Source organism: Vulpes lagopus, chromosome 4 (assembly GCF_018345385.1).
Source record: "Vulpes lagopus strain Blue_001 chromosome 4, ASM1834538v1, whole genome shotgun sequence".
Taxonomy (NCBI): Eukaryota; Metazoa; Chordata; class Mammalia; order Carnivora; family Canidae; genus Vulpes; species Vulpes lagopus.
In genome coordinates, this window is record NC_054827.1 from 46249785 (window position 1) to 46275902 (window position 26118).

The 26118-nt window shown below is 51.5% G+C and overlaps 2 protein-coding genes across 2 annotated transcripts; one reads left to right on the plus strand and one right to left on the minus strand.

Annotated features, from left to right (window-relative positions):
• Window positions 1-2836: 2836 nt before the first annotated feature.
• On the minus strand, window positions 2837-5355 carry LOC121488722. The gene is made up of 3 exons (XM_041751055.1): window positions 5322-5355; window positions 4424-4770; window positions 2837-3749 (listed from the first exon to the last, which is right to left on the minus strand). The coding sequence occupies exons 1-3, from the start codon at window positions 5353-5355 to the stop codon at window positions 3483-3485; spliced, it is 648 nt and encodes a 215-aa protein (XP_041606989.1). The 3' UTR covers window positions 2837-3482.
• A 1075-nt stretch (window positions 5356-6430) lies between these two features.
• Window positions 6431-14964, plus strand: PURB (purine rich element binding protein B). The gene has a single exon (XM_041751615.1). The coding sequence runs from the start codon at window positions 6545-6547 to the stop codon at window positions 7460-7462; it is 918 nt and encodes a 305-aa protein (XP_041607549.1). The 5' UTR covers window positions 6431-6544; the 3' UTR covers window positions 7463-14964.
• The last annotated feature ends 11154 nt before the right edge of the window (window positions 14965-26118 follow it).

The following is a 26118-nucleotide window of genomic DNA, read 5'->3' on the forward strand; positions in this document are numbered from 1 at the left end:
GCTGGTCTCAGCCACATGGAGTCCGAGACGGAGGCAGGACAGCCAGCTAAAGCCACAGAGCATGTGAGGACACCCGACAGTGACAGAAAGACCAGCCTGTGGCAAAGCAGAGCTCAGAGAGCCCTCGGTGGCCGCGGGCCAGATGGGAAGGGCCCCCGGGACCCCCAGGGGGCGAGAGGACAGGTGCAGGGCTGGACGGTGGGGACTCAGTGGGAGCCAAGGTGGTGAAGGCCCAGGTCACCGGCAGCCACAAGGCCTGTGAGTTGTCCAGGCGGCCACGACAGGGGTGATAGACCCTCAAGCACACCCCTAAAAACAAGGATATTCTCAGCTACAGCCAGGGTTCAACAATCACAGCAAGCTCACAGTGTGTTATCCGAATGACATTCTGGGTGGGGGTCGTCCAGGGGAACGTGTCCTCTCGGGAACACTGGCGAGAGCCTCAGGGTCCCAGGGTCCCATTCCTGGGGGCACAGCAGGGCAGCCGGGTGTCCCCTGTATGGAGCTACGCTAGGATGGCACAAACTCACTCACTGGGCCCACGTCTGCGAGGAACCCTAACCCAATCATTACCATGCTGGCCGCTAAATGTTCCTCAAATCGCATCTTTTCTTCCTGGTCACTGGCCTTGCCACCGTACGGAAGCGCTCTTTCTCTCATTCGTTTATCCGTGTCGTCAGGTTACATGGATCCTCACCTTAATCAATGGCTTATGACCCGTTGCTGTCACCCTCCGATGCTTCTGCTGCTCCGGATCTAGGCAGCCAGAGCGACCTTTCGACACAGCCCCCTTGTATCTGAGCACTTGCCACCGGACAAAGGACTCCCTAGGCTCAGCCTGTGCTAGGCTGTCCTCCAGGCCTGGAGCTCGGCATTTCTCTGGGCAGCTCTGGTTCCTTCCAGCAGAGAGGGGAGTTAGGAACCCAAGCTCTGGGTGCTGGGTGTGCCTGCTGCTTCTAGGGGACAGGCATCATACAGGTGCCCACATACAGGTCTGTATGCACCTACTGCTGCATGTCTGCACCTGTGCGTGTCTGTCGTGTGTGCAGGTGCGCACGCTTGTTCGGGTCACGAAACCACAACTTGAACTGGTACTTCACACTCTAATCCAAGGTCACGGGGTCTATTTCAATCTCCACCCCCAGGGCCCCCGATCCTGTGGCCTTGCTCTGTGCTCTGTGTAGAACCTCAGGGGGCCCCTTGTCTGGCTGAGCAAGGAGCAGATGGACTCACCGGGGGAGGGGCCTGGTGCTGAACCAGACAGCTTTCTGGGAAGTACAAAGGAGGCAGAAGCAAAATCCTCAGGAAGCTCTAGGGCAAGAGCAAAACCCTAGGACTTTCTGGATGGAATGAGCAGCCAGACGGGTGCTGTCTGGCTCTATGGAAAGACCTCAGGTGATGTAGGCTCGCTAGGAAAGGGCAAACGTGTCCCCAAGCATTTGTGGGGGGCTCCTCACGTCCTGCTGTCCACCAGGAGAGGCTGCCCTCCATTCAGGGCACGAGTGACGCTAGTTATGGCCTCCCCAGACCAGCTTGTGCATAACCAGCTATTAAAACCTCTGACTGTTCCATTTCTAGGGATCCTCTTCCCTTTTCGTTTTTTAAGAATTTATTTTTGTTTTTTATTTATTTATTTATTTTTGAATTTACTTTTTTAAAAAAATTTTTTAATTTATTATTTATGATGGTCACACACACACACAGAGAGAGAGAGAGAGAGAGAGGCAGAGACACAGGCAGAGGGAGAAGCAGGCTTCATGCACCGGGAGCCTGATGTGGGATTCGATCCCGGGTCTCCAGGATCGCGCCCTGGGCCAAAGGCAGGCGCCAAATCTCTGCGCCACCCAGGGATCCCTGAATTTACTTTATTTTTTAAGAAGGTTCCATACTCAGCACAGAATCTAATGCAGGGCATGAATTCACGACCCTGAGATCAAGCCCTGAGCTGAAATCAAGAGTCAGATGCTGGTCAGCCCAGGTGGCTCAGTGGTTTAGTGCTGCTTTCAGCCCAAGGCATGATCCTGGAGTCCCGGGATCAAGTCCTGCATCCGGCTCCCTGCATGGAGCCTGCTTCTCTCTCTGCCTGTGATCTGTGCCCCTCTCTCTCTCTTTCTCTCTCTGTGTGTCTCTCATGAATAAATAAAATCTTTAAAAAATTTTTTAAAAAAAGAGATGCTTAACCCACTGAGTCACCCAGGCTCCCCAATTTTTTTTTTTAATTTTTTTTTTTTTATTTATTTATGGTAGTCACAGAGAGAGAGAGAGAGAGAGAGAGAGAGAGAGGCAGAGACACAGGCAGAGGGAGAAGCAGGCTCCATGCACCGGGAGCCCGATGTGGGATTCGATCCCGGGTCTCCAGGATCGCGCCCTGGGCCAAAGGCAGGCGCCAAACCGCTGCGCCACCCAGGGATCCCAGGCTCCCCAATTTTATTTTAAGTGGGCACCAGGGCCAAAGTGGGGCTTGAACTCACAACCCTGAGACTAAGAGTCACATGCTCTATGGACTGCAACAGCCAGGTGCCCTGGAATCCTGTTCTTTTTTTTTTTTTTTAAGATTTTATTTATTTACTCATGAGAGACATACACACACACACAGAGGCAGAGACACAGGCAAAAGGAGAAGCAGGCTCCATGCAGGGAGCCCAACATGGGACTCAATCCCAGGACCCCAGGATCACACCCTGGACTGAAGGCAGCACTAAACCACTGAGCCACCTGGGATGCCCATGATCCTGTTATTATTATTTTTTTTAATATTTATTTATTTATTTATGATAGACATAGACGAGAGAGAGAGAGAGAGAGGCAGAGATACAGGAGGAGGGTGAAGCAGGCTCCATGCTGGGAGCCCGACGTGGGACTTGATCCAGGGACTCCAGGGTCGTGCCCTGGACCAAAGGCAGGCGCTAAACCACTGAGCCACCCAGGGATCCCCCATGATCCTGTTCTTTTTGAGGCTGTTCTGTTGGGGGTTTCATCTCTCTTGTCCAACAAACATAATTTCCCCCAAAGACAAAAGTAATTCTGGGTTTTATGTGCACGTGCTCTCAACCCAACGCTGAGTCTTTACAGAACAGGGAGCCTGTGGGGTACGTCTGCACACAGCCAGCAAGAGAGGGCAAGGCCACTCCGGAGCTCGCCATCTGCACGCACAGCCTCTTCACTACCCAGGGAGGCCATTCAGAGTGGAAGCCAGAGTGACGCCCTTGTGAAGCCCTGGCTGCCACCAAGCACTGGGCAGTGGAGACTGGGTGCTCCCAAGAGGGACGGACGCCTCTCTTGGGGCTCCCATGGCTGTGTGGCAGCACTGGTAAGCACTGGGTACACGGGGCCTGACTAGTATGCTTAGAGCTGTCCACCAGGCTCTGGGAGTGCTCAAGAGCACCTACAAATCCTGGACAGTGACTGCATTGAACCATAAGCCCCAAGGCTAGAAACTCTGCCTGGAACTCAACACCTGAGCAAGGAATCGGTTTTCTACCTCACAGGAGACAAAAATCTCCCGAATGACAGCAGGTGTGGGCCTGCTGCCAGGCCTGGATGAGGCAATCTCTTTTGCTCGTGCATGAACAGCAAACCAAGATGTCACTGGAGGCTTCGACACAATGCCAGCTGGAAGCTGTGATGAAGACTGTCACGCGGAGGCGCATCTGGCACAGGGTGCGGGCCGAGAGGTGGGTGCCAGCACCTGCAGGAGGGCCGCCCCTCAACACCAGGGCACCACGTCTGCAGCTTATCCTCAGAGGGTTCTAGGGGGAAGAAGAAAGAGAGGAAACAAATGTGCTAACATACTGATGTCTGGGAGCTGTGGATCAAGAGTGCTATTCTTGAACCCTCCTGGCTCCATTTTAAGCTTAATAAGAACAATAATAGGGGGCGGGAAAGGGGAGAAGAGGCGGTCATCTGAGGCCACGGAGCGCTGTCCCTCGCCCGTTTCCTGGCCCTGGCAAGGCCTGCCGCCATACGCACCCCCCGCCCAGTGGCAGCTGCCCGCAGCGGCCGGAGCAAGCTGCGTGCTTGTGCCTGTCTCAGCCAGACCAGCTGCTCCGGGGCTCCTAGTCGCACCCGAGCCCCTCCTCAGCAGGCAGCCTCACTCGCCCCCGGAGCAGGTGCAGCCTTTGGCCAACGACCCCATCCTCCGTCCTCCCCCAGAAGCCCTGGGTCCCCCGACCGCTCCCTGCTTGCCCGCCAGAGCGGCCCTTCCCTCTGCCCGCGTGCTGGCCACTCTGGGCCACTGCGCTCGTCGCCACCTGCACAGCCTCGGCGCCGCCCCAGGCCTCTGCGAGGCAGTCCTTCCCCACCCGCGTTCATGCCACAGGACAGACACCCAAGCAGCGGTGTGAGAACCGCACAGAGCCGCTGCCCAGCTCGGCCTCCTCGAGCCGCGCTGCTCGGGCACGCCCAGCACCTGTCACCTCAGCACCTGTCGGCTCCAGGCCCCGAGGGCAGGGTACAGCAAGGCCAGGAAGAATGGCAGTGTGGGGTGCTTGCCGCCGGGCCCGCCAGTCTGCTGCCCCTGCACCCTCCAGCTCAGCTTTGGGGACCGGACATCAGCTCCACCGGTCAGCCTGTGACTCCCAAGCCGCTGCCCCTCTGCTTGACTTAGCTCGTCTGGCTCCAGGGCTGGGCTGCCCGCGTAGCCCTGAGGGCAGCACGCCAGCTCCTCCGGTTGAACATGCCGCCTGACGCTTGGGCCGGCTCTCACTTGTGTGGGATTTGCCAAAAGGCAACCACAGCAGGTGCTTAAGGCCACTGAGACGAAATAAACTTCTGCGGAAAGAATGTGATGTTCCAAAAATGTGCCGAAACTCGCCACTTGTGCAGCAGGGATTGAGCTGCGGGGGAGGAGCCCCTAACCCGTGTGGGTGGGGATCCCCACTCTGTGTAGTGCTCCCTACTATCTCCAGAGCGGGTCCTCACCAGCAGCCTGGAGCGCTGTGAAACCAACACCGGTTTTTAATTTTTTTAAAAAATTTATTTATTTACTTAGTCATGATAGAGAGAGAGAGAGAGAGAGAGAGAGAGAGAGAGACAGGAGGAGGGAGAAGCAGGCTCCACGCCAGTAGCCCGACGCAGGACTCGATCCCGCGACTCCAGGATTGCGCCCTGGGCCAAAGGCAGGCGCTAAATCGCTGAGCCACCCACGGATCCTCCGCTTTTGAAATCTTTATGCTTCTCTGGTCCCAAAGACCCCATAGTTCCCGTCCACCTCCAGCCTCTCTGCTCGCTTGGGTGTGCACAGCTGTTGCGTCCTGGAGGAGCAGCCAGGCTGCCCTCGGTCACAGCTTGCCTCCTGCAGGGACAAGGTACGCACACCGCACCCCAGGTGCCCTCCCGCACGGACAGGGCACGCATACCGCGCCCCCGGGTCCCCGCCCGCACGGACAGGGCACGCACGTCGCACCCCAGGCGCTCTCCCACACGGACAGGGCACGCACGCTGCGCCCAGGTCCGCACAACCCTGCCCGCAGCTCCAAGCCCCCCCGGAGGTCAAGGCCTGCACGAAGGGCCGCCCCCCCCCGTGTCCCCCATCCCCCACGCAGGGCCTGGGCTCCAGACAAACCAGGCTTGTCGCCATCCGAGAACTGGTGTTTCCTCCGCCCAAAATAATCTACATCCGTCCGCACCTGTCGGGGTCTGTCCGTGGCCAACACATGGTCCCGGGACACTTGACCCCTCGAAGGAAATACTTTAGATTCCCCGCTTCCCCGCCTGCACCAGAATACACTACAGCCCGGGATTAAACAGCGGAGGACGTGGTTCACAGGTGCCGAAGCAGAAGCGGGGCCAAGCCCAGGCGCCATGTGCTCCCAGACACACGGGGGGCAGGGTCCCGGGCGGCCCCGCGGAGCCCGAAGGCGTCGGGGGAGGCAGGGCGGCCGGCGGGGGTTGGGGGGTGCCGCGGCCCCACAGGCCCCCGCCCGCCCGGGGCCCACCCGCTCGCGCGATGACGTCACCGCGCCCACGGACCACGCAGCGCCGCTCCGGGCCGTTGCCCAGCAACGCTACGAGGCCAGCTTTGTTCCGAACACGGACGGCCCCGGCTTCCCCCGTCCGTGCCCCGCTGCCCTGAGGCACCTGTGCCTACGAGGGAGAACGCTTGTGTTAACAAGTCTAGCACCCAGGAGGCCCGCGACCGCGAAGGCACGCACACCGCCACGCCCGCACCCTCCCGCGCCCTTCCCAGCCCGGACGCTCTCCCCTTCCCAGCGCGCCGCTCGCTGTGACGTCACTGTCCTGCGCCCCGCCGCCGCCGCCTCCGCCGAGCGCGGCGCTTCCAGCCGCGAGGACGTTTGGGCGGGGCGGGTGGCGTCAGGGGGTGCGCGCCGGAAGCTGGCGCGAGCTCGGCGGAAGTGGCGGGGCGGAGCGCGGGGCGATGGGGGGCGGCGGCGGCGGCGGCCGGCGATGAGCGGCGGGAGCGCGTGAGCGGCCGGCGGGCGAGGCTGGGGGCCCCGGAGAGCGAGCCGCAGGGCGGAGGGCGGGCGCGAGCGCGGCGGGCGGCGGCGGCGGCGGCCGAGGCGCGGCAGCGGCGGCGGCCGAGAAGATGGCGGACGGCGATAGCGGTAGCGAACGCGGCGGCGGCGGCGGGCCCGGCGGCTTCCAGCCCGTGGCCCGCGGCGGCGAGCAGGAGACGCAGGAGCTAGCCTCGAAGCGGCTGGACATCCAGAACAAGCGCTTCTACCTGGACGTGAAACAGAACGCCAAGGGTCGCTTCTTGAAGATCGCCGAGGTGGGCGCGGGGGGCTCCAAAAGCCGCCTGACGCTGTCCATGGCGGTGGCCGCCGAGTTCCGCGACTACCTGGGCGACTTCATCGAGCACTACGCGCAGCTGGGCCCCAGCAGCCCCGAGCAGGTGGCGGCGGCGGCGGCGGGCGCCGAGGAGGGCGGCGGGCCGCGGCGCGCGCTCAAGAGCGAGTTCCTGGTGCGCGAGAACCGCAAGTACTACCTGGACCTGAAGGAGAACCAGCGCGGCCGCTTCCTGCGCATCCGCCAGACGGTGAACCGCGGCGGCGGCGGCCCGGGGCCCGGCGGCCTGCAGAGCGGCCAGACCATCGCGCTGCCGGCGCAGGGCCTCATCGAGTTCCGGGACGCGCTGGCCAAGCTCATCGACGACTACGGCGGCGACGACGACGAGCTGGCGGGGGGCGCGGGCGGCGGCGCGGGGGGCGCGGGCGGCGGCCTGTACGGAGAGCTCCCGGAGGGCACGTCCATCACCGTGGACTCCAAGCGATTCTTCTTCGACGTGGGTTGCAACAAGTACGGCGTGTTCCTGCGCGTGAGCGAGGTGAAGCCGTCCTACCGGAACGCCATCACCGTGCCCTTCAAGGCCTGGGGCAAGTTCGGGGGCGCCTTCTGCCGGTACGCCGACGAGATGAAGGAGATCCAGGAACGGCAGCGCGATAAGCTGTACGAGCGCCGCGGCGGGGACGAGTCGGAGGGCGAGGAGGTGGACGAGGATTGAAGCGCCGCTTCCCCGCCGGGCCCCCCCCACCCCCGCCCGCCGTCCCTGTCCCCGGGGCCGCCGCGGAGTCCCCTTCCTGCTCGTCCCCAGGGAGCCGGTGGAGGCGGAGCAAGGAGGCCCCGTCGGGAGAACACACAGTTAAAAAACAATACAGTTAATTAAGAGAAATAACCACAAAAAGAACAGTCGCAGACAATTAGAGAAAAGCAGCAAAGTTCCAAGGCACTGACAGCAGCCCGCAGAAAGGAGACAACCTGAGCAAAATCGTCTCAGCTTCCGTAGTTTGCAGCTGGGGTTCTTCACCACCACCACCCCAACCCAGGCTAGCCGTGCAGGGGACAGAGCCGCCCGTGCCCAGGGGACACTGGCCTTCCCCAGGCCGGTCCATGACAGCAGCGTCTGTGTTCCACCTAGGTGTCCTGGCCTGACAACATCTCCGGACCTCCCTGCTGGGGGGGTGGGTCTCTTCACCTCCATTGAATCAGCCTCTAGGATCTAGGTTTCCGTGGAATTCCTGAGAAGACCGAGGCCTTGGCCTTTGTCCATTTCTGAGGGTACAGGTTTTCGGAAAAGGAGCACGACTTTAAATAACCACGGATAGGGCAAAAGAAGAATTCCAGAAGCCACCAGGGAATATAGCAACAAAATGGGCCCGTTTTGTCTAAAATGGTTTCACGTGGAACCTGGACCAGTGTCCATGTCTCTTTGTGGAGTTGTCTTCCTGGATGCGAGTGGATTCAGATGTCAGTCCTTCAACTACAGTCTGTTAGGAAAGGATTTTAGAAGCTGGCCATGTTTTTTTCTGGAGCTGAGAGCAATTTTACATTGGGGGGTTGCTGAGGCAGGCACCGAAAGTCCTGCATCAAGCACAAGGAGGACTGTTTGAGTGGGTTAGTTGCTGCTCACTGAAGTCCCTCCCTGGGTGTCCAGACACGGAGGTTGTTACCAAGAGATGTCTTACGGGTGAATGAGAGCAGGTCCCTGTAGTGGCTTCATACTAGCCACTGAATTATGGCTAATTGGGCTGTTTGAGCCACTGGTTGGCTGGATTTTCAACCATAAAACTTGAAGATAACCTACAAAAGGAACAGTGTGGCTACAAGCCTGAGCTTTAATGGAATGTACGTCCTCACAGAGAAGTTGGAAATAACCAAAACTGAGGTCTTCACCCACCTTCAGTTCCGTCTCTGGATTTGTTCCAATACTAAAGATCCTCAGGTCCAGAATTCCAGCATCATCTATTCTTTTAAAGTAAAATTTTAAGAACTCGATCCATTGTTTCAGTACCTCCCAATCAAAGTTGGCAAATGATGGATGAGTGATTTGAGCAGTGTGCCCTTGGGAAGCTGAAATCCATCTGAATGGAGATGAAGTGAACGTGCAAATGCTGACTATGTCCTGGAAGCATTTTTTTATACCATCTTGAGATTTCAACAAACTGGTTCTCACCAGTTTATCCAGCTGTTTTTCAAGAATAAAAGTTGGGGTTTTGAAGGATCGCCTCTTCTATATTTTAAATGGATTTTCAGTAGAAATGATTTTTACTAATCAAGTTAATCCCACCCCATCACAAGGTATTCCTAGAAGTGTCACAGACCTAGGCGACTTTGAATTGAACGGGAGCTAACGTTCTTTCCAAAGTTTTTAGGTATTCTCTGTGCGACACCTTCTCAACCAGGAGGCAAGTAACCCCACCTCCACAATCTTAGTTGTTTTGTTTTTCGTTTTTTGTTCTTTTTTTTTTTTTAAACTGCATGCCTGCCCTTTATCTGAGCTGCCATTTAATTTATTGCATACCCTTTTATTATCTGAGTTTGGTATTATTCAATCTATACAATCTTTTTTGTATTTATTGGGAAATAAGTAATCTAGGAAAGATCATCTTCATGCATCGTGGCTGAGAGGGAGGATAAAGAACTGTACATAAAATTAGGCTTTTTTAAAAAATTAGATTATGATTCAGAATACTGTTGATCTTAGATTTTTTTTAAAAAAAAAAAGTGGAAGAGCCACACACATTGGTGCCCTTTTCAGACTATTTCTCTACTCTCATTCTCCACAGTAGACTTTTTAAACAGATTTTTTTTAAAGCTTTTCCTTTTTTTAAAAAACCTTCTCCGTCGCAAAGAATGTTTCCTAAATTGTATGGGAGCAATAGTATTTTTGATGTTTTAATGACATCCGTATATACTCGTACTGTATTTTGTACCACAAGGCAGCTGTTTTCAATAATGTCCTGCTGTATTTACCTATGTGTTTTGAGTGTTGATTTCTTTGCTGCGGAGAACAAATCCCTAAATTGTTTTCGTAAGGGCGCCGCGAAGCTAGCGTTAGGTTTGCAGAAACTGTTGCAGTTTCCAACCTTGAGGCAGCAATGAAAAGTCAGGTCGCAGCTCTCATTTCACTGCTACGACTTGTTCATTTTCAGACCGTGTACAATTCCTGTTCAGACCAACTCGTGTTCTTGCTTCAGTGGTGGTTCTGTTGCTCAGCTGCAGTGAGCCAGTTCAATTTTGCAAAGGTGCAGTACCTCTCCTTTTGAAGGGGTTGTTGTATTTTTTTTTTCCTTTTCTTTTTGTTTGGCTGAATTGCAGTAACTAGCCTTGCCTTTCTATTCTGTAGAAATGACAGGGTCTTCACAATCCTTCACCAGTGGCTACTAAGCTATAATTAGCTGAATAGAAAGAATGTGGAAGTGGTCTGAGGCGTATAGAGTATATGCCAAGAACACTACCATATATGGCATCAGCTTTGGTTACCAGAGAAATTTTCTTAGTCATTAGACCATATAACAGTAATATATCATATGTAAATCTTTAGATATCAATTTGAGAATCCTCCAAAAAAAGGAGCAAAGAATGCATAAGCTATGTGTTGGAAAAAGTAATTTATATTAAAATTTTGACCTGCCTATGTAAGATTAAGTGGTAAACGTCATAGTGGTGGGTTTAAGTCTTAACCAATCTCAAAGGTTTGTTTCTCCTGCAGGGGGTGGTTCATGGCCTCTCAATGCAGGAAGATGACAGAAGGGTGTGGATTAGTTGTAGCATTTCACTGACCCTCATCCACTCGCTGTTCTGGGGCAATAGAAATCCGAGCACAGAGACTGCTCTTTTGATGTGCGATGCGGCCTGTTAATGAGGCTGTATCTCAGAACTCGTCCATAAACAGCACTTAGCAAAGAATATCTGTTAATTCCAGTCAGAAAATGGCATTACTCTGGGAAACATCCAAATATTTTTTTGTTCTGGTTTTCATCCTCTACTACGAACAGTGATTTAGGGCTTGTTTTTTTAACCTTGGCAAACATCCCAGCTAATCACGTGTTCAAAATAGTCCAATTTCTAAGAAGCGGGGAACGAAAATTCCTTTTCTGATCGTTGGTAGAGTGTTTCTCAGGCCGTTCCGGATGTGAGAAGTTAGATTGCAGGAACAGAATCAAAAGAGCGAAACTCTGTGGCGAGATCCCCGCTATTCCCTTCTGGTTTCTATTGTGCCCACTCTTGCTTGAGCAGAGTGGCACTTCTAGTCCGCAAGGAAAGCCTTCAGTGCATATGCTGCACAAAGCGCCACATGAGTCTGTATGGCACCAAAAAATCAAAGTGGAAACCAAACGGGAAATGCAGACACCCTGAGCTGCCGTGGGAGGCATGTAGTCGGTCAGAAGGGCTGTGGCCGTGGCGCGCACATGGCCACTTGTTAGGTCACTTTCCACATTGTTTGCTGCCGGCCGCTGGAGGGGCTTCCAGGGCAGGCAGCTGGCACCTCCTGCTCCCTCCGTCCCCTCCATCGCCTGACAGTAAATTGCAGGTCTTTTATACAAACTCAAGCTTCAGATTTCTCAAAACAAAACAGTTATCCTGTCTTATCTGAAAAATGCAGGGTTGTGGGCAGAAGAGGCTGGTTATAATAATGCCCTCATATTGAGTGGTCTGTAAACGGCTGCACACTTCAGGCGCGTAGTTGCTGAGGATGCTTTGTCCCATGTGACCTTGACCGGCTCTACTGGAGGGTAGAGTGACCTGCACAAGGTATCGAGAGGTAACTATTGCTCGGCGTCCGCCTTGCTCTCGAGGTGGATGCCTTAGGGAGAAGCTTGAGTGTGTAAGCCATGCACATAAGTATTCTTCACTGTAAATTTTGTTTTCATTTTTAACCCAGTTACGGTACTTTGTCCAATGCACAACTGATCTCTCAGTAGATATTCATTTGCAAATAGCGTGGCCTTGATCAGTAGGAGGGAAGGAGGGAAGCACCCTAGCGGGTGTGAAGGTAACTCAGCTAGGCCTTCCGCACTGCACCACTCTTCGTGTCTGATGTACGCGAGTCTCGAGTGGTCCGTCTCCTTTCCGCCTGGGGAGAGTTCATGGTTTTGACCCTGGGGTTTTATCAATTCAATTGAGTTTTCTGTTTTTAGGAAGGATCAGAATTGCTCTGATAAGTAACAAAGTTGAGTGCTTTGGTGTCCAATCTCAGGTTTTAGAGTAGAGAGTGGTGTAAAATCCCACTGTTAACTCTTTAACAATTTTAATGTAATCCACCCTACAAGTCACACGCACGAGGCCTGTTCAGAGAGCAGAGCCTCCCATCGTCTTGCTCCTTTTCCACTTTGTATTCGCTTGAGAAAGTGTCGAGTGATCTTCATTGTATATTTCCATTTGAACCCCGACATATTTCTCAAAGATAAAGCACTTTTTGATAATGAAATTCATGGGATCTTCGTGTGATGTGGATCATGGTTTCTCAGGCTCCCTTAGATAATCTGCTTTTGAATATTGTTCTGTGTAAGAAGAGTGGAAATCTTTGCTAATGTTAGGAGGTTTGTATTATTGATCCAGAATGCGTTCTGCTAGCTTCCAATCGATGGGAGAGTAAATAATGCTGCATTCACAAATTAATAAGTTACTTTCCCTTAAGCCTTAAGGTAACTTTTTTTTTCCCTGTCAACAACAGCACTGAAGTTATACTAAGTGGATGAGATGATCAGTTTTCAGGGTTGGTTTTAGAGTACTGTAAGTCCATGAGTTGTCTTCCTAAACAGTTACTCCCCCTCCTTGAACAAACTGGGTAGTGGGGCACATGGGTGGTCCGGGGGGATAGCTTATAGGAAATAGAAAAGAAAGAAACCACATTTACCTTAAGAAAAAGAGACAAAATTAAAAAGTGCACGTCAGCGCCCCGCTTTTGAAATTGTAGCTAGAGGGCGGAAATGGCAAACTAGAACTTCATTTCCCCGATTTCTAAATCTAGGAAAGCAAAGTCATGGATTTTCTACACCCTCCCTCCCCAGTTTCAAGAGCTCACACTTGGGGACGGTGAGTGCATGTCCCAGGTCGCTGGTTAAAGTCCCTGTCCCCAGCCCTTGGTCTTAAAATGTAATTTCAGTGCTGATGGATTCGACCCTTCTTTCAATAAATGTCCAGTTGTCAGGATGATAATCCAATTTGGAAAAAAAAATAGTAAAGGTATATCATGAAGACTTATGACTCTGGCAAGTCCCAGGTGGTACCCATTCCCCTCGATCCAAGTAAGACTTTTTTGAATGTATTCTATACTCCCTGAGGAAACAGGAAGTATGCCATCTGTGTGACCACCCCATTCACCACCTTTTCCATTTCCTTTGAGAATCTGACTCCTGCGCCTCGAGTTGGACATTCGCACAGGGTCAGTAAAGCCGCAGTAAGGTATCTGCAGATGCCGCCTGGGTACTTTCCTTGCTCGGCGGGGCTCCTATTAACAGGAGGACAGAGCTTTATTTGAAGCAAAGACGTGGTCTCCCCCCCCCCCCCCCAGGTGATTCTAACAGATGGTTTGGTGAAGGAGCATGACCATACTTTGGGCTAGTGCGAAATCATGAGTCTAGGAGCAAGTCTCATGGGCCTCGCGTGTGAGATGTCCACTGACACGGATGAGAGAGGGCCGATTCTGTCTGTAGGGGGCTGATGTGTGGGGCCGCCCAAGCGAGAGAGAGAGAGAGAGAGAGAGAGAGAGAGATCCTTTCGCATTCCCTCCGCACGAGCAGATTGCAGGCGATGCGAGTTTGTCTCTGCCTTGAGTAAGTCGGACAGCAGACATTCATCTCCAGCCTTACCCCGTGTCATAGGGTCAGGCTAGTTCAGAAAATACCTGGTTGGAAACAGAAGGGCAAGTGGAATATTCCTTCTTTATAAATTCCCTTTTCAGGGACATACAAGTGCAGGGAGAGGCCCAGGATGATTGCAAAACAGGATTCCATCACAAAGCACATTTGTGTGGTAGGGATTTGGAGTTTTGTTTGTACGTCGCTCAGACACGAGCACAAACCCATTTCTCCCAGCTCCGTGTGTCACCTCTGCACACAAAAGCTTTCTGGATTCCTAGAAGCTAACAGATGGAGCAAAAGCCCAAAAAGTGATTTTTAAGACAGTACAGGGCATCCCTTCAGAGCCTAGTTTTATACATTGTGGTAGCAGGAGAATGTATTTGAGGTTTTTCTCGATGATCATCAATATTTGAATGGTAACTAGGATTATCAGTGTCTTTGAACAGTTAGTGGGGGTTTATCCTTTTGCTCCTTCATGACAATGTTTCTCCAGGACCCTTTCTCATAGTGTGTTTGTCTCCTTAGACGTTTGTAGACCGCACATCTTCTATCCTGTAGGAACCCTCACCGCCGGTCAGAATCGTCAGGGGCTTCTGTAGACTAGATGGTTCACTCCAAAGTGGGGACCGATGTCCTGCCAGTAGAGACTCTGCAGAAGTCATTTAAATAATTTCAAACCAAATCTTGATGGCAGGAGACAGCTTCCTGATGTAGACAGACAACTAGGTACTTCTAAGGGGGTTGGGGGTGTCTTTGGTGTCTGAATAGCCACATGCCTGTGCGTTGTAAACCATGTGTGTACTCCTGTGTATGAATTTGTAGAACTGCTTCCAAGAGAAGCTGCACCTTTCATTTTGTAAGGTCCCCTCTACCTGTAACCCTATAAATATTTGTATATAGAACACTAAAATTTGTAGCGATAGGATCAACTTGGGAATATCTGCTGAGAGACCAAAAAAGCTCATTTTCTAAGTACCTTGGTTAAAGAGTAAAGATTATTTCTCTTATTTTTTAAAAGAAGAATGCACTTTAACAGCTGCATGGGCCATTCAAACAAGCCCGTGAAGTGCAGTGCCGTTCAGAAATCACACTTCCTGGAAACCGTTCAGAAGCGAGTGTAGACGGGCTGTTGCGCTCACTGCCTGGAGGCGGAAGCTCGGGTGCCAGTCAGTGTAGAGACATGGAGACGAGTAGGGCCGCTGCAAAAGCGCAACGTGAGCTCGGCCAGAAGCTTCCGACAGGCCTGCAACAGGCAGGTCCCGTGTTGACCACTAACTAGCAAAACTGACAGAAACAGAGAAAAAAGTTGAAGAATCCTTACTGCTGGTGTGCACTCCCTACAATAGATTTTGCAAATGGAGTTTTACAGTCTATATTTAAAATTGTATGTTTGTAACAAATAAAGTATGCGGAAAAGTGAGAACCTTGTCTGGCATCTGTGATTTCAGGCACCAGGTGGGGAGGGAAGGGCCAGTCGCTGGCTGCTGGGCTCCCTGTGGGTCTGGAACCGGGTGCGTTCCCTCCTGCAAAGACCCAAGGGCCATCGTGTTCTGGGGGTGGGTGGGTGGGTGGCCGACGAGTCCCAGACCCTGCTCCGTGGTGAGGATCTGGAGGGAAGTAGGGGTTGCAAGCGAGTCTCCCGCCTGTCCCAGACAGGCCACTTGTTGCTTCCTGCATTTGTTCCTGACCATTGTCCACTGGCTATTAGGCCCTGTCGTAGTCAGTGGGGGGCGAGAAACTGCCACCCCAGCCTCCGCCACCAACTGTCACAGCTGACTGGTCAGGCCAGTGCTACCCACCTAGAAGGAAAAATGAAACTCTTAGGTCCTAGGTTCCGGCCCTGGCTCCCAAATTGTTTATTTTCAGGAACCCCCTTTACACCATGAAGGAGATTCTATTCTTCCGGTCTGTGTCAGCTGATGCCTATCCTAAACATTGAATTAATTATTTTTAAGATTTTATTTATTTATTCATGAGAGACAGAGAGGCAGAGACACAGGCAGAGGGAGAAGCAGGGTCCCTGCAGGGAACCCAATGTGGGATTTGATCCCTGACCGCAGGATCACACCCTGGGCCCAAGGCGGCGCTAAACCGCTGAGCCCCCGGGGCTGCCCAACATTGAATTCCTTTTAAGACAAAACTAAAAGTATGCACCCTGGGGGCTACCAGCCAGGGGGCTCCTGGAAAAGGCGTGCTGGTGAGAAGGTGACAGGCCGGTGTGGCCTCAAACGAGGGCCAGGAACCGATGGCTGAGTTCGAGGTCTTCTAGGGGATCCCCCCCGGTGCACCCCCACGGTGACCCTCCCTCGGGGAGCCCCAGACCCACTACACCAGAGTCTTTGGGACGCAGGCGTCCGTGTCCTGTGTGCTTTGTGCTACCTTCCCAAGCTCCCCAAGTGGTCGTCCTGAGTCGGGATGCGAACCAGCCGCCTGGGGGGCTCAGGGAAGGAAGAGAAAGGGGGCGAAGGGCGCAGAGTTTCCGCGGCAGGAAGCAAGAACCCCGGGAGGGCGGAGCCCTGGCCAGCGGGGCCTCACCTGGCGCCGGGGGGCTCCCGGGGGCGGGGGCAGGGCCGGGACTCGCGGGGTGCTGCGAGCGAGCGGGGGCTCCGGAGACGCTCTGGGGCGCGCAGGTGCGGTGAGCCGGCTCCCGCCCCCGCCCCCGCCTCCGTGCCCACGGGCAGTGCGGCTCCGCCGCGTCCGACACAAATCCTCGCGGCCCACGGCGGCCTGGCGCGCGGAGAGGCCACCTGGCGGCCGCTCCCGGGATCCCTATGCCCGGACTGCGGTGGGCCTGCCTGAGGCCTTGGCACCGGTTGCTGGAGGCGGGGTCGGTCGGGGCGCAACGAGAGCCGCGGGGGCACTGGGGAGACCTGCGGGAGCTGAGTGCGGCCCTCCTAGGGACGCCCCTCTGCAGACCCTCGGCGGCTGTGGGGCGGGGGGCAGCGTGGGCGGCAGGGCCGGGGCGCCGCGGGTTCCGGGAGGGCGCGGGCGCACCTGCGGGGGTGGGGGTGGGGGTGGGCCTCGGGCAGGCCAGGTGCCGGCGCCCGCGCTTCCGATGGAGCGGCTCCCCTGGGGTCCGAGCCATCCCGTCTCCATCGCTGAAGATGGGCTCCATCCAAGCGGCCGGAGCTCACGCGGGAGTGCCCGCTCTCCGACCCCGCGGTACCCGGGACACCTGGGGGCCCCACCTGGGGAGAGGCTGGAGTGAGCCCACGTTGCAGGCTGTTGCCCCCACCGCTGCCCCAGGCGTCCCACCAGGGTCTGCCAGACGTCCTGGGTTCCCCCGCGAAGTGTGCGTGCCGCTCATCAGTGTCTTCAGGGTGTGCTTCCGAGAATGAAATTAAACAGGTCCCCAAGGCTTTAGAACAGGATCCCCCGGTGGCTTTAGCGCCGCCTTCAGCCCAGGGCGTAACCCCGGGGGCATCCGAATCAAGTCCTGCATCGGGCTCCCTGCATGGAGCCTGCTTCTCCCTCTGCCTGTGTTTCTGCCTCTCTCTCTCTCTCTCTCTCTCTCTCTTTCTCTCTCTCTCCTCTGTGTCTCATGAATAAATAAATAAAATCTTAAAAAAAAAAAAAAAAAAAGGTCCCCAAGGCTAAGAATGAAAGCGCACTGACTTGGTTCATCCCTATCAGTGACCCAGAAGGAGAATGCTAGCCTTGCATCGGGGTGAGCCCCACTCCACTGTGAGCATCCGTGGCCGCCTCCAGACCTGAAAATCACAGTGTCCCTCCCAAAACAAAAGGTTCTAAAGTCACATTGCAGGACTGGATTGGAGCCAGACAGGCACTTCTGTGAAGCCAGTGCAAGGAGCAAGTGGGCCTGCAAATAGCCCCTTTTATGCTACTTTATGTTTTTTTCCCAGCCTAGGTGTCAAACCAAGAAAATAGCCAAGTTAATAAATAAGGATGGGCAGCGGTTTGTTACTGAAGTGCTCCCCAGGATGCCCAGGGCGGGACCAGAGGCCAAAAGCTGGGGATGTGGACTGAAGCCCTGGCGGGGGAGGCCTGACCCACACACAGCCTGGCTCTGCCTCCCAGGGCCCTGTCACTAAGCGCTCCTGGACTCTCCCACACTCACCATCATCCTGTCCTTTGCTCATTTATTCAGCAGCCCTCATAATCAGTGGCATCATTTTGGTAGTTACAGTCTCCGAACTTTCTTTGATTATAAAAATTAATGTATACTCATTTCAACAGATATAAACAGTGGAGTATCTCTGGAAGGAAACAAAAATGAATGTTCTTTCTCCAGACCCGCTCCATAAATGTAACTACTGGTATACAGATGTGTCCTTTTGATAAATCTTGATAATTTTTAAAAATCTCAGCAGTGGTAGGTGCCCACCACATTTATGTTTTTTTTTTTTAGATTATTTATTATTTATTTGAGAGAGAGAGAGCACCCACACAAGCAGGGGGAGCAGCAGGCAGAGGGAGAGGGAGAAGCAGACTCCCTGCTGAGCAGGGAGCCCAATGTGGGGCTGGATCTCAGGGCCCCGAGATCATGACCTGAGCAAACAGAAGATGCTTCACCCACTGAGCCCCCCAGATGCCCTGAATGTATATTATCATATTGAAAAAACATCGGATTAGCTCACCAGGTGAAATGACACAGATTTCTGGTCAGATAGGTTAAGGGCGAAATCTGGACCCCAAAGCCAACAACTCCAATGCAGGAATTGAATTGAAAAGTAACCTAATTTTTCATGATTTTAGGTTCCAGCGAGTTAGACACAGGCAGATCCATCTTGCATAGTGGAATAAGTACTTTTGAGCCTATGGAGTTGAGAGAAAAGTGTCTTTATTTTATGAGCTCTGGCACATGGAGTGATCATCTGCTGGTTGCACTTCCAACCGACTGTGTATTTCTGGCAAAAACTTGCCTTCGCCATCAAGAAGTCACGAGATGGAGTGATACTCACCGCACACAGGGATCCAGTGGCCCTTCACTCTTGTGTCACAGGCTATTGTGCAGTTTAGGAACAAGAAAATGTGTTTTTGTGTTTTGATTTATTCTGCGACCTGCGGTGAGTGTTTCCCAGCCGTACCTACGTCCAGCTGCTTCTGACCTTGAAGCTTTGGCTTAGAATTTAGAGTGAGCCTTTATGAATATGCATATTGTGTAAATGCCTAGTTCAGAACATAAAGGCAGTCTCAAATATAAATAATGCAAACAGAGAAAGCATGTTCGGTTCTTAGGAAGAATGGCAGGGAACAGTCTGCGCGGGCAGGAGAGCTGCTGTCAGCAATGTGGAATGTTCTAGTGCAGCAGCTGCTGTTTCCTGGCTGTGAAAACCCAGCTGGGGACGTCACTCAAGCAAGTGACTCATCGGGACAGGAGGTGGGGGGGGTCTCATTTGTCTGCTCGGCTGACACCATGCCTTTCCTGGGGAGCTGGGGAGGCTGCGAGCTTGCTTTGGATACACCTGCTGACCTCTTCCAGACCTCCGGCAGCCAAAGGCTTTCTCTTCTCTGGATGGTGTTCAGGATAAAACAAGTCTGTGGGGGATTCCAGGGCTTTTTACTGGGTATTTCTCTACTCCACCTGCCATTTGCCTTCCAAGGCCACATGTGGAGGGAGTCAGCCCTTCTGTTCCACCTAAAAGCTGCTGTCACCCACCCTGCAAGGGCCAGGCCTAACGTTGCAGGGAGCATGCATTCTAGAGCAGGGCGGGGGCTGCGGTCAGTGTCATCCAGCTCGCAGTGGTCCTGGCCAAGCACCTGCCAAGCCCACAAATCGGGTCCTCGCCAGACTCAACGAGCAGGAGGTGACATGTTATCACTTTGTGACAAGGAGCACGCTTACCCTGTGCTCAGGTACTCGGCCACTGTTAAATCTCAGTAAACATGAAAGATTATTTTGCCAAAAGACGTGCCAGTTACAGTGCCAGATGGAGCCGGGCTCCCAGAGGAGGAGCTGAGCTCATCTCCAGAGGGAGTAGTGCTGTACCACCCTGTGCAAGCATCATTTTGGGGCCTTCAGACGTAGGGAGGCCTGAGAGCAGCAGGGAGGAACAGCACAGCACCCTGCATCTGGGCCTGGGGAGGCCGGGTACATAAAGCTAAGAGCAAATCGCACACGGATAAGAAATAGGTACAGACAAAAAAAAAAAAAAAAGAAAAGAAAAGAAATAGGTACAGACAATCCAAGGGGAAAAAAAATTGACACCAGCGGCCCAGAATTACATGAGAATAATCTCCCTTCTAATAAAAGAAATGCAAAATAAAACTGAGATACTATTTCTCCCCAGTGGCCTGACAGCAATCTCCCCTAACAATGCTGTAGGTGCACAGGGTCACTGGAGCATCACGGGGGGTGGGGTGTGGTGGGCACAGTCCCCAGAAAAGGGTCTCGTGAGGCCTAGCTAGCAAGAGGGCTCGAGAAGTTGCCCTTTGACCAGCAATCTCACTTCTCGGGATCTACCCCAAAGGCATGCTGGCAACAGTGTGGAAAATGCTCGACTGCAGGGCCCCCTTGCGCCTGCTGTCTGCTGTGAACCCCACCAGGTAAATTCTTATGGCCCTCGCATTTATGTTCGCTGCTCATTTTTAGCCAAAATCTATGTTGAACTATTGTAAATATACTGTACCCCTAACCTTTTTATTTATGGCAAGCTGAAAAATATTTGGAATAACAAAAGAATTTCCTTTTTTTGTGTGTGTGTTTTCACTGACTACAAGTCCAATTTTAGGAGCCTTGGATTTGTAACTGTTTAAAAAGAAATTACAGGGCAGCCTGGGTGGTTCAGTGGTTTGGCGCTGCCTACAGCCCAGGGCATGATCCTGGAGACCCGAGATCAAGTCCCACATCGGGCTCCCTGAATGGAGCTTGCTTCTCCCTCTGCCTGTGTCTCTGCCTCTCTCTGTGTGTCTCTCATGAATAGATAAATAAAGTATTAAAAAAAAGAAAAGAGTCCAATAATTAAGATGAAATTGTTCTTGTGATAATACAAATTATTATTATTGGGATCCCTGGGTGGCACAGCGGTTTGGCGCCTGCCTTTGGCCCAGGGCGCGATCCTGGAGACCCGGGATCGAATCCCACATCAGGCTCCTGGTGCATGGAGCCTGCTTCTCCCTCTGCCTGTGTCTCTGCCTCTCTCTCTCTCTCTCTGTATGACTATCATAAATAAATAAAAATTAAAAAAAATAGTTTTAAAAAAATTATTATTATTATTATCATAGGGAGCCAAATGGTGCAAACATGTGCTTGCAAAATGAAGACGTATGTGGAGGATAAACACACCTGGAATTGGATGTAGCACACACACATAACTCTTAAGGTGCCCAAGCAAGCTGTGATATCCGCCCAGCTAACAATTATGGTATAGTCATGACATCTTAACAGAGTTTACAGTGGCTAAAGTACAAAATTGTTGTGAAACGGTAAATGTTGAATCTAACAAGCACTTGACCTCAGTGGTGTGGGTTTTCTCTGTTCTTTTTTTTTTTTTTAATTTTTATTTATTTATGATAGTCACACAGAGAGAGAGAGGGGCAGAGACACAGGCAGAGGGAGAAGCAGGCTCCATGCACCAGGAGCTCGACATGGGATTTGATCCCGAGTCTCCAGGATCGCGCCCTGGGCCAAAGGCAGGCGCCAAACCGCTGCGCCACCCAGGGATCCCTTTTTTTTTTTTTTTTAATTTTTATTTACTTTTTTTTTTTTAAGATTTTATTTATTCATTCGTGAGAGAGAGAGAGAGAGAGAGAGAGAGAGAGGGAGAAGCAGGCTCCATGCAGGGAGCCCGATGTGGGACTTGATCCCGGGACTCCAGGATCATGCTCTGGGTCAAAGGTGGCGCTAAACCAACGAGCCACCCAGGGATCCCCTTTTCTCTCTCTTTGCTGTTCAACATCCTATTTCAGAAATGCTTGAGCCTTTGAGAATCAACCTATACTGAATTCACTTTTATTTTTGTAAACAAGGCCTCTAAATTTTGGTGGTATTTTATTCAAGATCAGTTGGAAATCTTTCATCCAAGCATTCGATGTATGAATTGGTGACCCTCCACTATTCCCAAAGAAACCCATGGTAGCTGATAAAAAAATAATAATAATAATAATTTTAAAAAGGAAATAAACTTCAGCTTTTGAAACTATTGGTTGCAAGTATTGGAAGCCACACTGAAAAGAGGAAAATGATGAAAGTGGTCCCTTCAGAAGAAAGGGAAAGATGAGCAAATTAAACACTGGGGGAGCACTCTGGAATATCTCAGCTGTGGTTTCTCTTCTCCAGAGCGTTTCCCTTGTTGTAGCCTCGAAATTTGGTGAATACTCAAAAGAATCAGAGACCTTTTAGAAATGACTTGACATAACTCACACAGCCTTTCTGGATCTTTCTCATGTGTAAAATGAGGATCATAGATTGTATTTTGCATTTTGTTATAAAGATTAAAAAGTATGTGTAAGGCACTTAACACTTAGGATGATGTCTACCACAGAGGAGTAGGCCCTCCAATTTTAAGGTGCATGAATTTTAAGTCTTGAAAAATGTAATCATTTGTTCTATTATCACGTTAATTTTTTATTTTACTTCTCCCTCATGTAAAATTGAAATATTTTTAAATGCATTTTTTATAAAAGCACTTATAAAGCTGACACATAGCCAAGAAATGCAGTTTAGAAAATACCAAAGAACATTCAAAATCCAACCCACATTACCCTAAATAATTCATTGTTGGATGTTGCTATATTTCCTGGCAATGCATTTCTATGTGAATGAAAGAATGAGAAAAAGACAGCAGATTCTCTTCAGGCAGCTTTCAGCACCGTTTCTTGAAAAGATTGTGCTCTGCCCATTGCATCATCTCAACACCTTTTTCAGATACCAAGTGACCAGAGAGACTCTTGCCAATCCGATTGATCTGTCTACCCTGTGCCAGCCCCATGCCATCTCCATCACTGCAGCTTTGTGCTAAGTTTTTTTAAAAGATTTTTATTTATTTATTTGAGAGACAGAGAGAGAGAAAGAGAGAGAGAGAGAGAGCTTGCACAAGCAAGGGGAGTGGCAGGCAGAGGCAGAGGGAGAAGCAGACTCTGCTGAGCAGGGAGCCCAATGTGGGATCAATCCTGGGACCCTGGGATCATGACCTTAGCCGAAGGCAGATGCTTCATCCACTGAGCCACTAGGTGCCCCTGGGGTAAGTTTTGAAATTGAAGAGTGTGGGTTTTCCATAGATGGCCTCCATCAGGCCTCCATCAGGACCTCCATCAGGTCCATCATTAGAAGAAGTTCCTTTCTGGGATCCCTGGGTGGCGCAACGGTTTGGCGCCTGCCTTTGGCCCAGGGCATGATCCTGGAGACCCGGGATCGAATCCCACATCAGGCTCCCGGTGCATGGAGCCTGCTTCTTCCTCAGCCTGTGTCTCTGCCTCTCTCTCTCTCTCTCTCTCTGTGACTATCATAAATAAATTAAAAAAAAAAAAAAAAGAATGTTTAGAAGAAGTTCCTTTCTAATCTTAATTGTTGGGTGTTTTTATGATGAAAAGGTGTTGGATGGGATCCCTGGGTGGCTCAGCGGTTTAGCGCCTGCCTTTGGTACAGGGCGTGATCCTGGAGTCCAGGGATCGAGTCCCGCGTTGGGCTCCCTGCATGGAGCCTGCTTCTCCCTCTGCCTGTGTCTCTGCCTCTCTCTCTATCATGAATAAATAAATAAAATCTTAAAAAAAAAAAAAAAGGTGTTGGATTTGGTCAAATGCTTTTCCTGCCTTTTTTGGGATGATCACATGTTTCTTATCCTTTATCCTACTAATATGGTACATTGCTTGCTTTTCCTCTGTCTAGCTGACCTTGCATTCCAGGTGTAAGCCTTTTTACATGTCACTGGGTCTGTTTTCACGAGTTGAGCAATCTGTTTCTAGATTTACAAGGGAGTTGGTGTGTGGGATGTTTTTCTCATAGGATCTCTGTCCTATGTTAGTCCCAGGGTAATAATGAAGTGGGAAGTGTCCTGTCCTATTTTTTGGAGGAGTTTGTGAAGGATTGATATTACTTCTTTTTAAAAAAAATTTATTCATGAGAGACACACAGAGAGAGGCAGACACATAGGCAGATGGAGAAGCAGGCTCCTCGCAGGGAGCCTGATGCGGCACTCGATCCCAGGACCCAGGGGTCACAACCTGAGCCAAAGGCAGACGCTCAACCACTGAGCCACCCAGGCACCCCGATATTAATTCTTCTGATAGAATTCAACAGTTAAGACTCAGCTTTTCTTTGTAGGAATATCTTAAATTACTAATTCAATTTCTCGACTTGTCATACATCTATTCAGATTTTCTAGTATTTTCTGGAGTTTCTATCTTCTCAGGACTCTGCCCAATTCATGGAGGTCACTTAATTTGTGGTCACACAGCTGTCCAAAAGCATTCTGATCATCCTTCTTATTTCTGGAAGGCTGGTAGTGATCTTCCCTCTCTCACTTTCCATTTCTCTGATCTCATTCCTCTTTTCTTCTTCTCACTTAGTCTAGCTGAACCATAGTTCTGTTTATCTTTACAAAGAGCTAACTTTTAGTGTCACTGATCTTGGTCTGTTGTTGTCTTATTCTCCACTTCCTCTTGAATCTTTATTATGTTCTTCCCTCTGCTTGCTTACAGTTTGCTCTTTTCTGTTTTATTTTTATTTGTTATTATTTTTTAAAGATTTATTTATTTATTTATTCATGATAGACAGAGAGAGGCAGAAACACAGGAGAAGGGAGAAGCAGGCTCCATGCCAGGAGCCCGATGCAGGACCCGATCCCAGGACTCCAGGATCATGCCCTGGGCCAGAGGCAGGCGCCAAACCGCTGAGCCACCCAGGGATCCCCTCTGTTTTATTTTTTAAAAGATTTTATTTCTTTATTCATGAGAGACACAGGGAGAGGCGGAGGCATAGACAAAGGGAGGAGCAGGCTCCCTGTGGGGAACCCGATGCAGGACTTGATCCCGGACCCTGGAACCTCAACCTGAACAAAAGGTAGACACTCGACCACTGAGCCACCCAGGTACCCCTGCTCTGTTGTGTTTTATTGTTTAAGGAAAGGACGCATGCACGTTGTACAAATTCAAGAGGACCGAAGGCTTTTTTTGTAAGGAAACTATTTTCCCGTAAAAACATCTGTTGCTCCTTTGCTTTCCATTGGATTTGCTAGTGGTGGGGCAGATGTGAATGTAAACGTAAAATAAAGTGACTGTGAGTCCGTGATCACTAGTTGTGTGAGGGGTACTTCAAGCCCATTGGAACTATCGTTTTACCTTGGCATACGTTTAAAATTTTCATAATAAAAACTTACACATGCACATATCCTGTGCCTGTCCATCAAGGTCCTTTCGGGTTCCAGGGGACACCACACGTGTCTGAACAGAGAGGATATAAAGGATTTTAACTAGATACAAAGTTGCTAACTGATAAGTGGTAAAGGGGAAGACTCTAAGCTTTTGGCAGTTACCCTCAAGGAGCAAAAGGAAAACCTTAGAACCTCAGGGGAAGGGCCCGTGGCTGGAGCTCACAGCTGAGGGAAGGGCTGGCTGGATCGAGGAGGCCCACCTGGTTTGGCAGGAGTTGGAAAAACGGATTCAGTGATGGCTATATAAGAGGTAAAGCACTGCTTGGGCGAAGCTCGGAGCAGGCCAGCAGAATTGCGTCCTGGCCCTGACTGTCCAGCGCGTTCCCTTCAGCGCTCCGCGGCCGCAGAACCAAGCAGGTCGGGGAGCCACGCACCGGCTCAGCAGCGCCAGCAGAGCGCTGGCTCCCGGGGTTGCTCCTCACTGACCACAGCGGAACCAGGTACGTGCTGGCTCATGGAGGCAGCTTCCCTAACGCCCCAGGCATGTTTTTTTTTTCTTTTTAATTAAAGACTCAAAAGAGAATTTGGCTGTGCTTTACAAGAGTGGCCCGAAGAAAGTGTCTGTCTCTTAACGCCTTCATGATATTTGGTAGAGTCCCTCAGTGTTGAAAGGAATTTAAAACTGAACACACAGGGATCCCTGGGTGGCCCAGCGGTTTAGCGTCTGCCTTTGGCCCAGGGTGTGATCCTGGGGTCCCAGGATTGAGTCCCGTGTCGGGCTTCCTGCCAGGGGCCTGCTTCTCCCTCTGCCTGTGTCTCTGCCTCTTTCTCTCTCTTTCTCTCTCTCTGTATCTCTCATGAATAAATAAATAAAATATTTTTTAAAAAGCTCTGGGAATTGGGAATCCCTAGGTGGCTCAGTGGTTTGGTGCCTGCCTTTGGCCCAGGGCGCGATCCTGGAGTCCCAGGATCAAGTCCCACATCGGGCTCCTGGCGTGGAGCCTGCTTCTCCCTCCTCCTGTGTCTCTGCCTCTCTCTCTCTCTCTCTCTCTCTCTCTGTCTATAATAAATAAATAAATAAATCTTAAAAAAAAAAAAAAAAGCTCTGGGAATCCATGTAGTAATCATGTAATCATTAAGACCGTCTTCCCGAGGGATCCCTGGGTGGCGCAGCGGTTTGGCGCCTGCCTTTGGCCCAGGGCGCAATCCTGGAGACCCAGGATCGAATCCCACATCGGGCTCCCAGTGCATGGAGCCGATGCATGGAGCCTGCTTCTCTCTCTCTCTCTCTCTCTCTCTCTCTC

Bases quoted from the DNA above. Each gene is read 5' to 3' on its own strand.
- LOC121488722 (XM_041751055.1), bottom strand. From the start codon at position 5,355: ATGCGTGCCCTGTCCGTGCGGGAGGGCACCTGGG. The intron at 4,771-5,321 runs GTGCGGTGTGCG...TTCTTTCCGCAG, and splicing joins CGTGCGGGAGGGCACCTGGG to AAGTTTATTTCGTCTCAGTG. The intron at 3,750-4,423 runs GTGCTGAGGTGA...TCTTCCCCCTAG, and splicing joins TCGGGGCCTGGAGCCGACAG to AACCCTCTGAGGATAAGCTG.
- PURB (XM_041751615.1), top strand. From the start codon at position 6,545: ATGGCGGACGGCGATAGCGGTAGCGAACGCGGCGGCGGCGGCGGGCCC.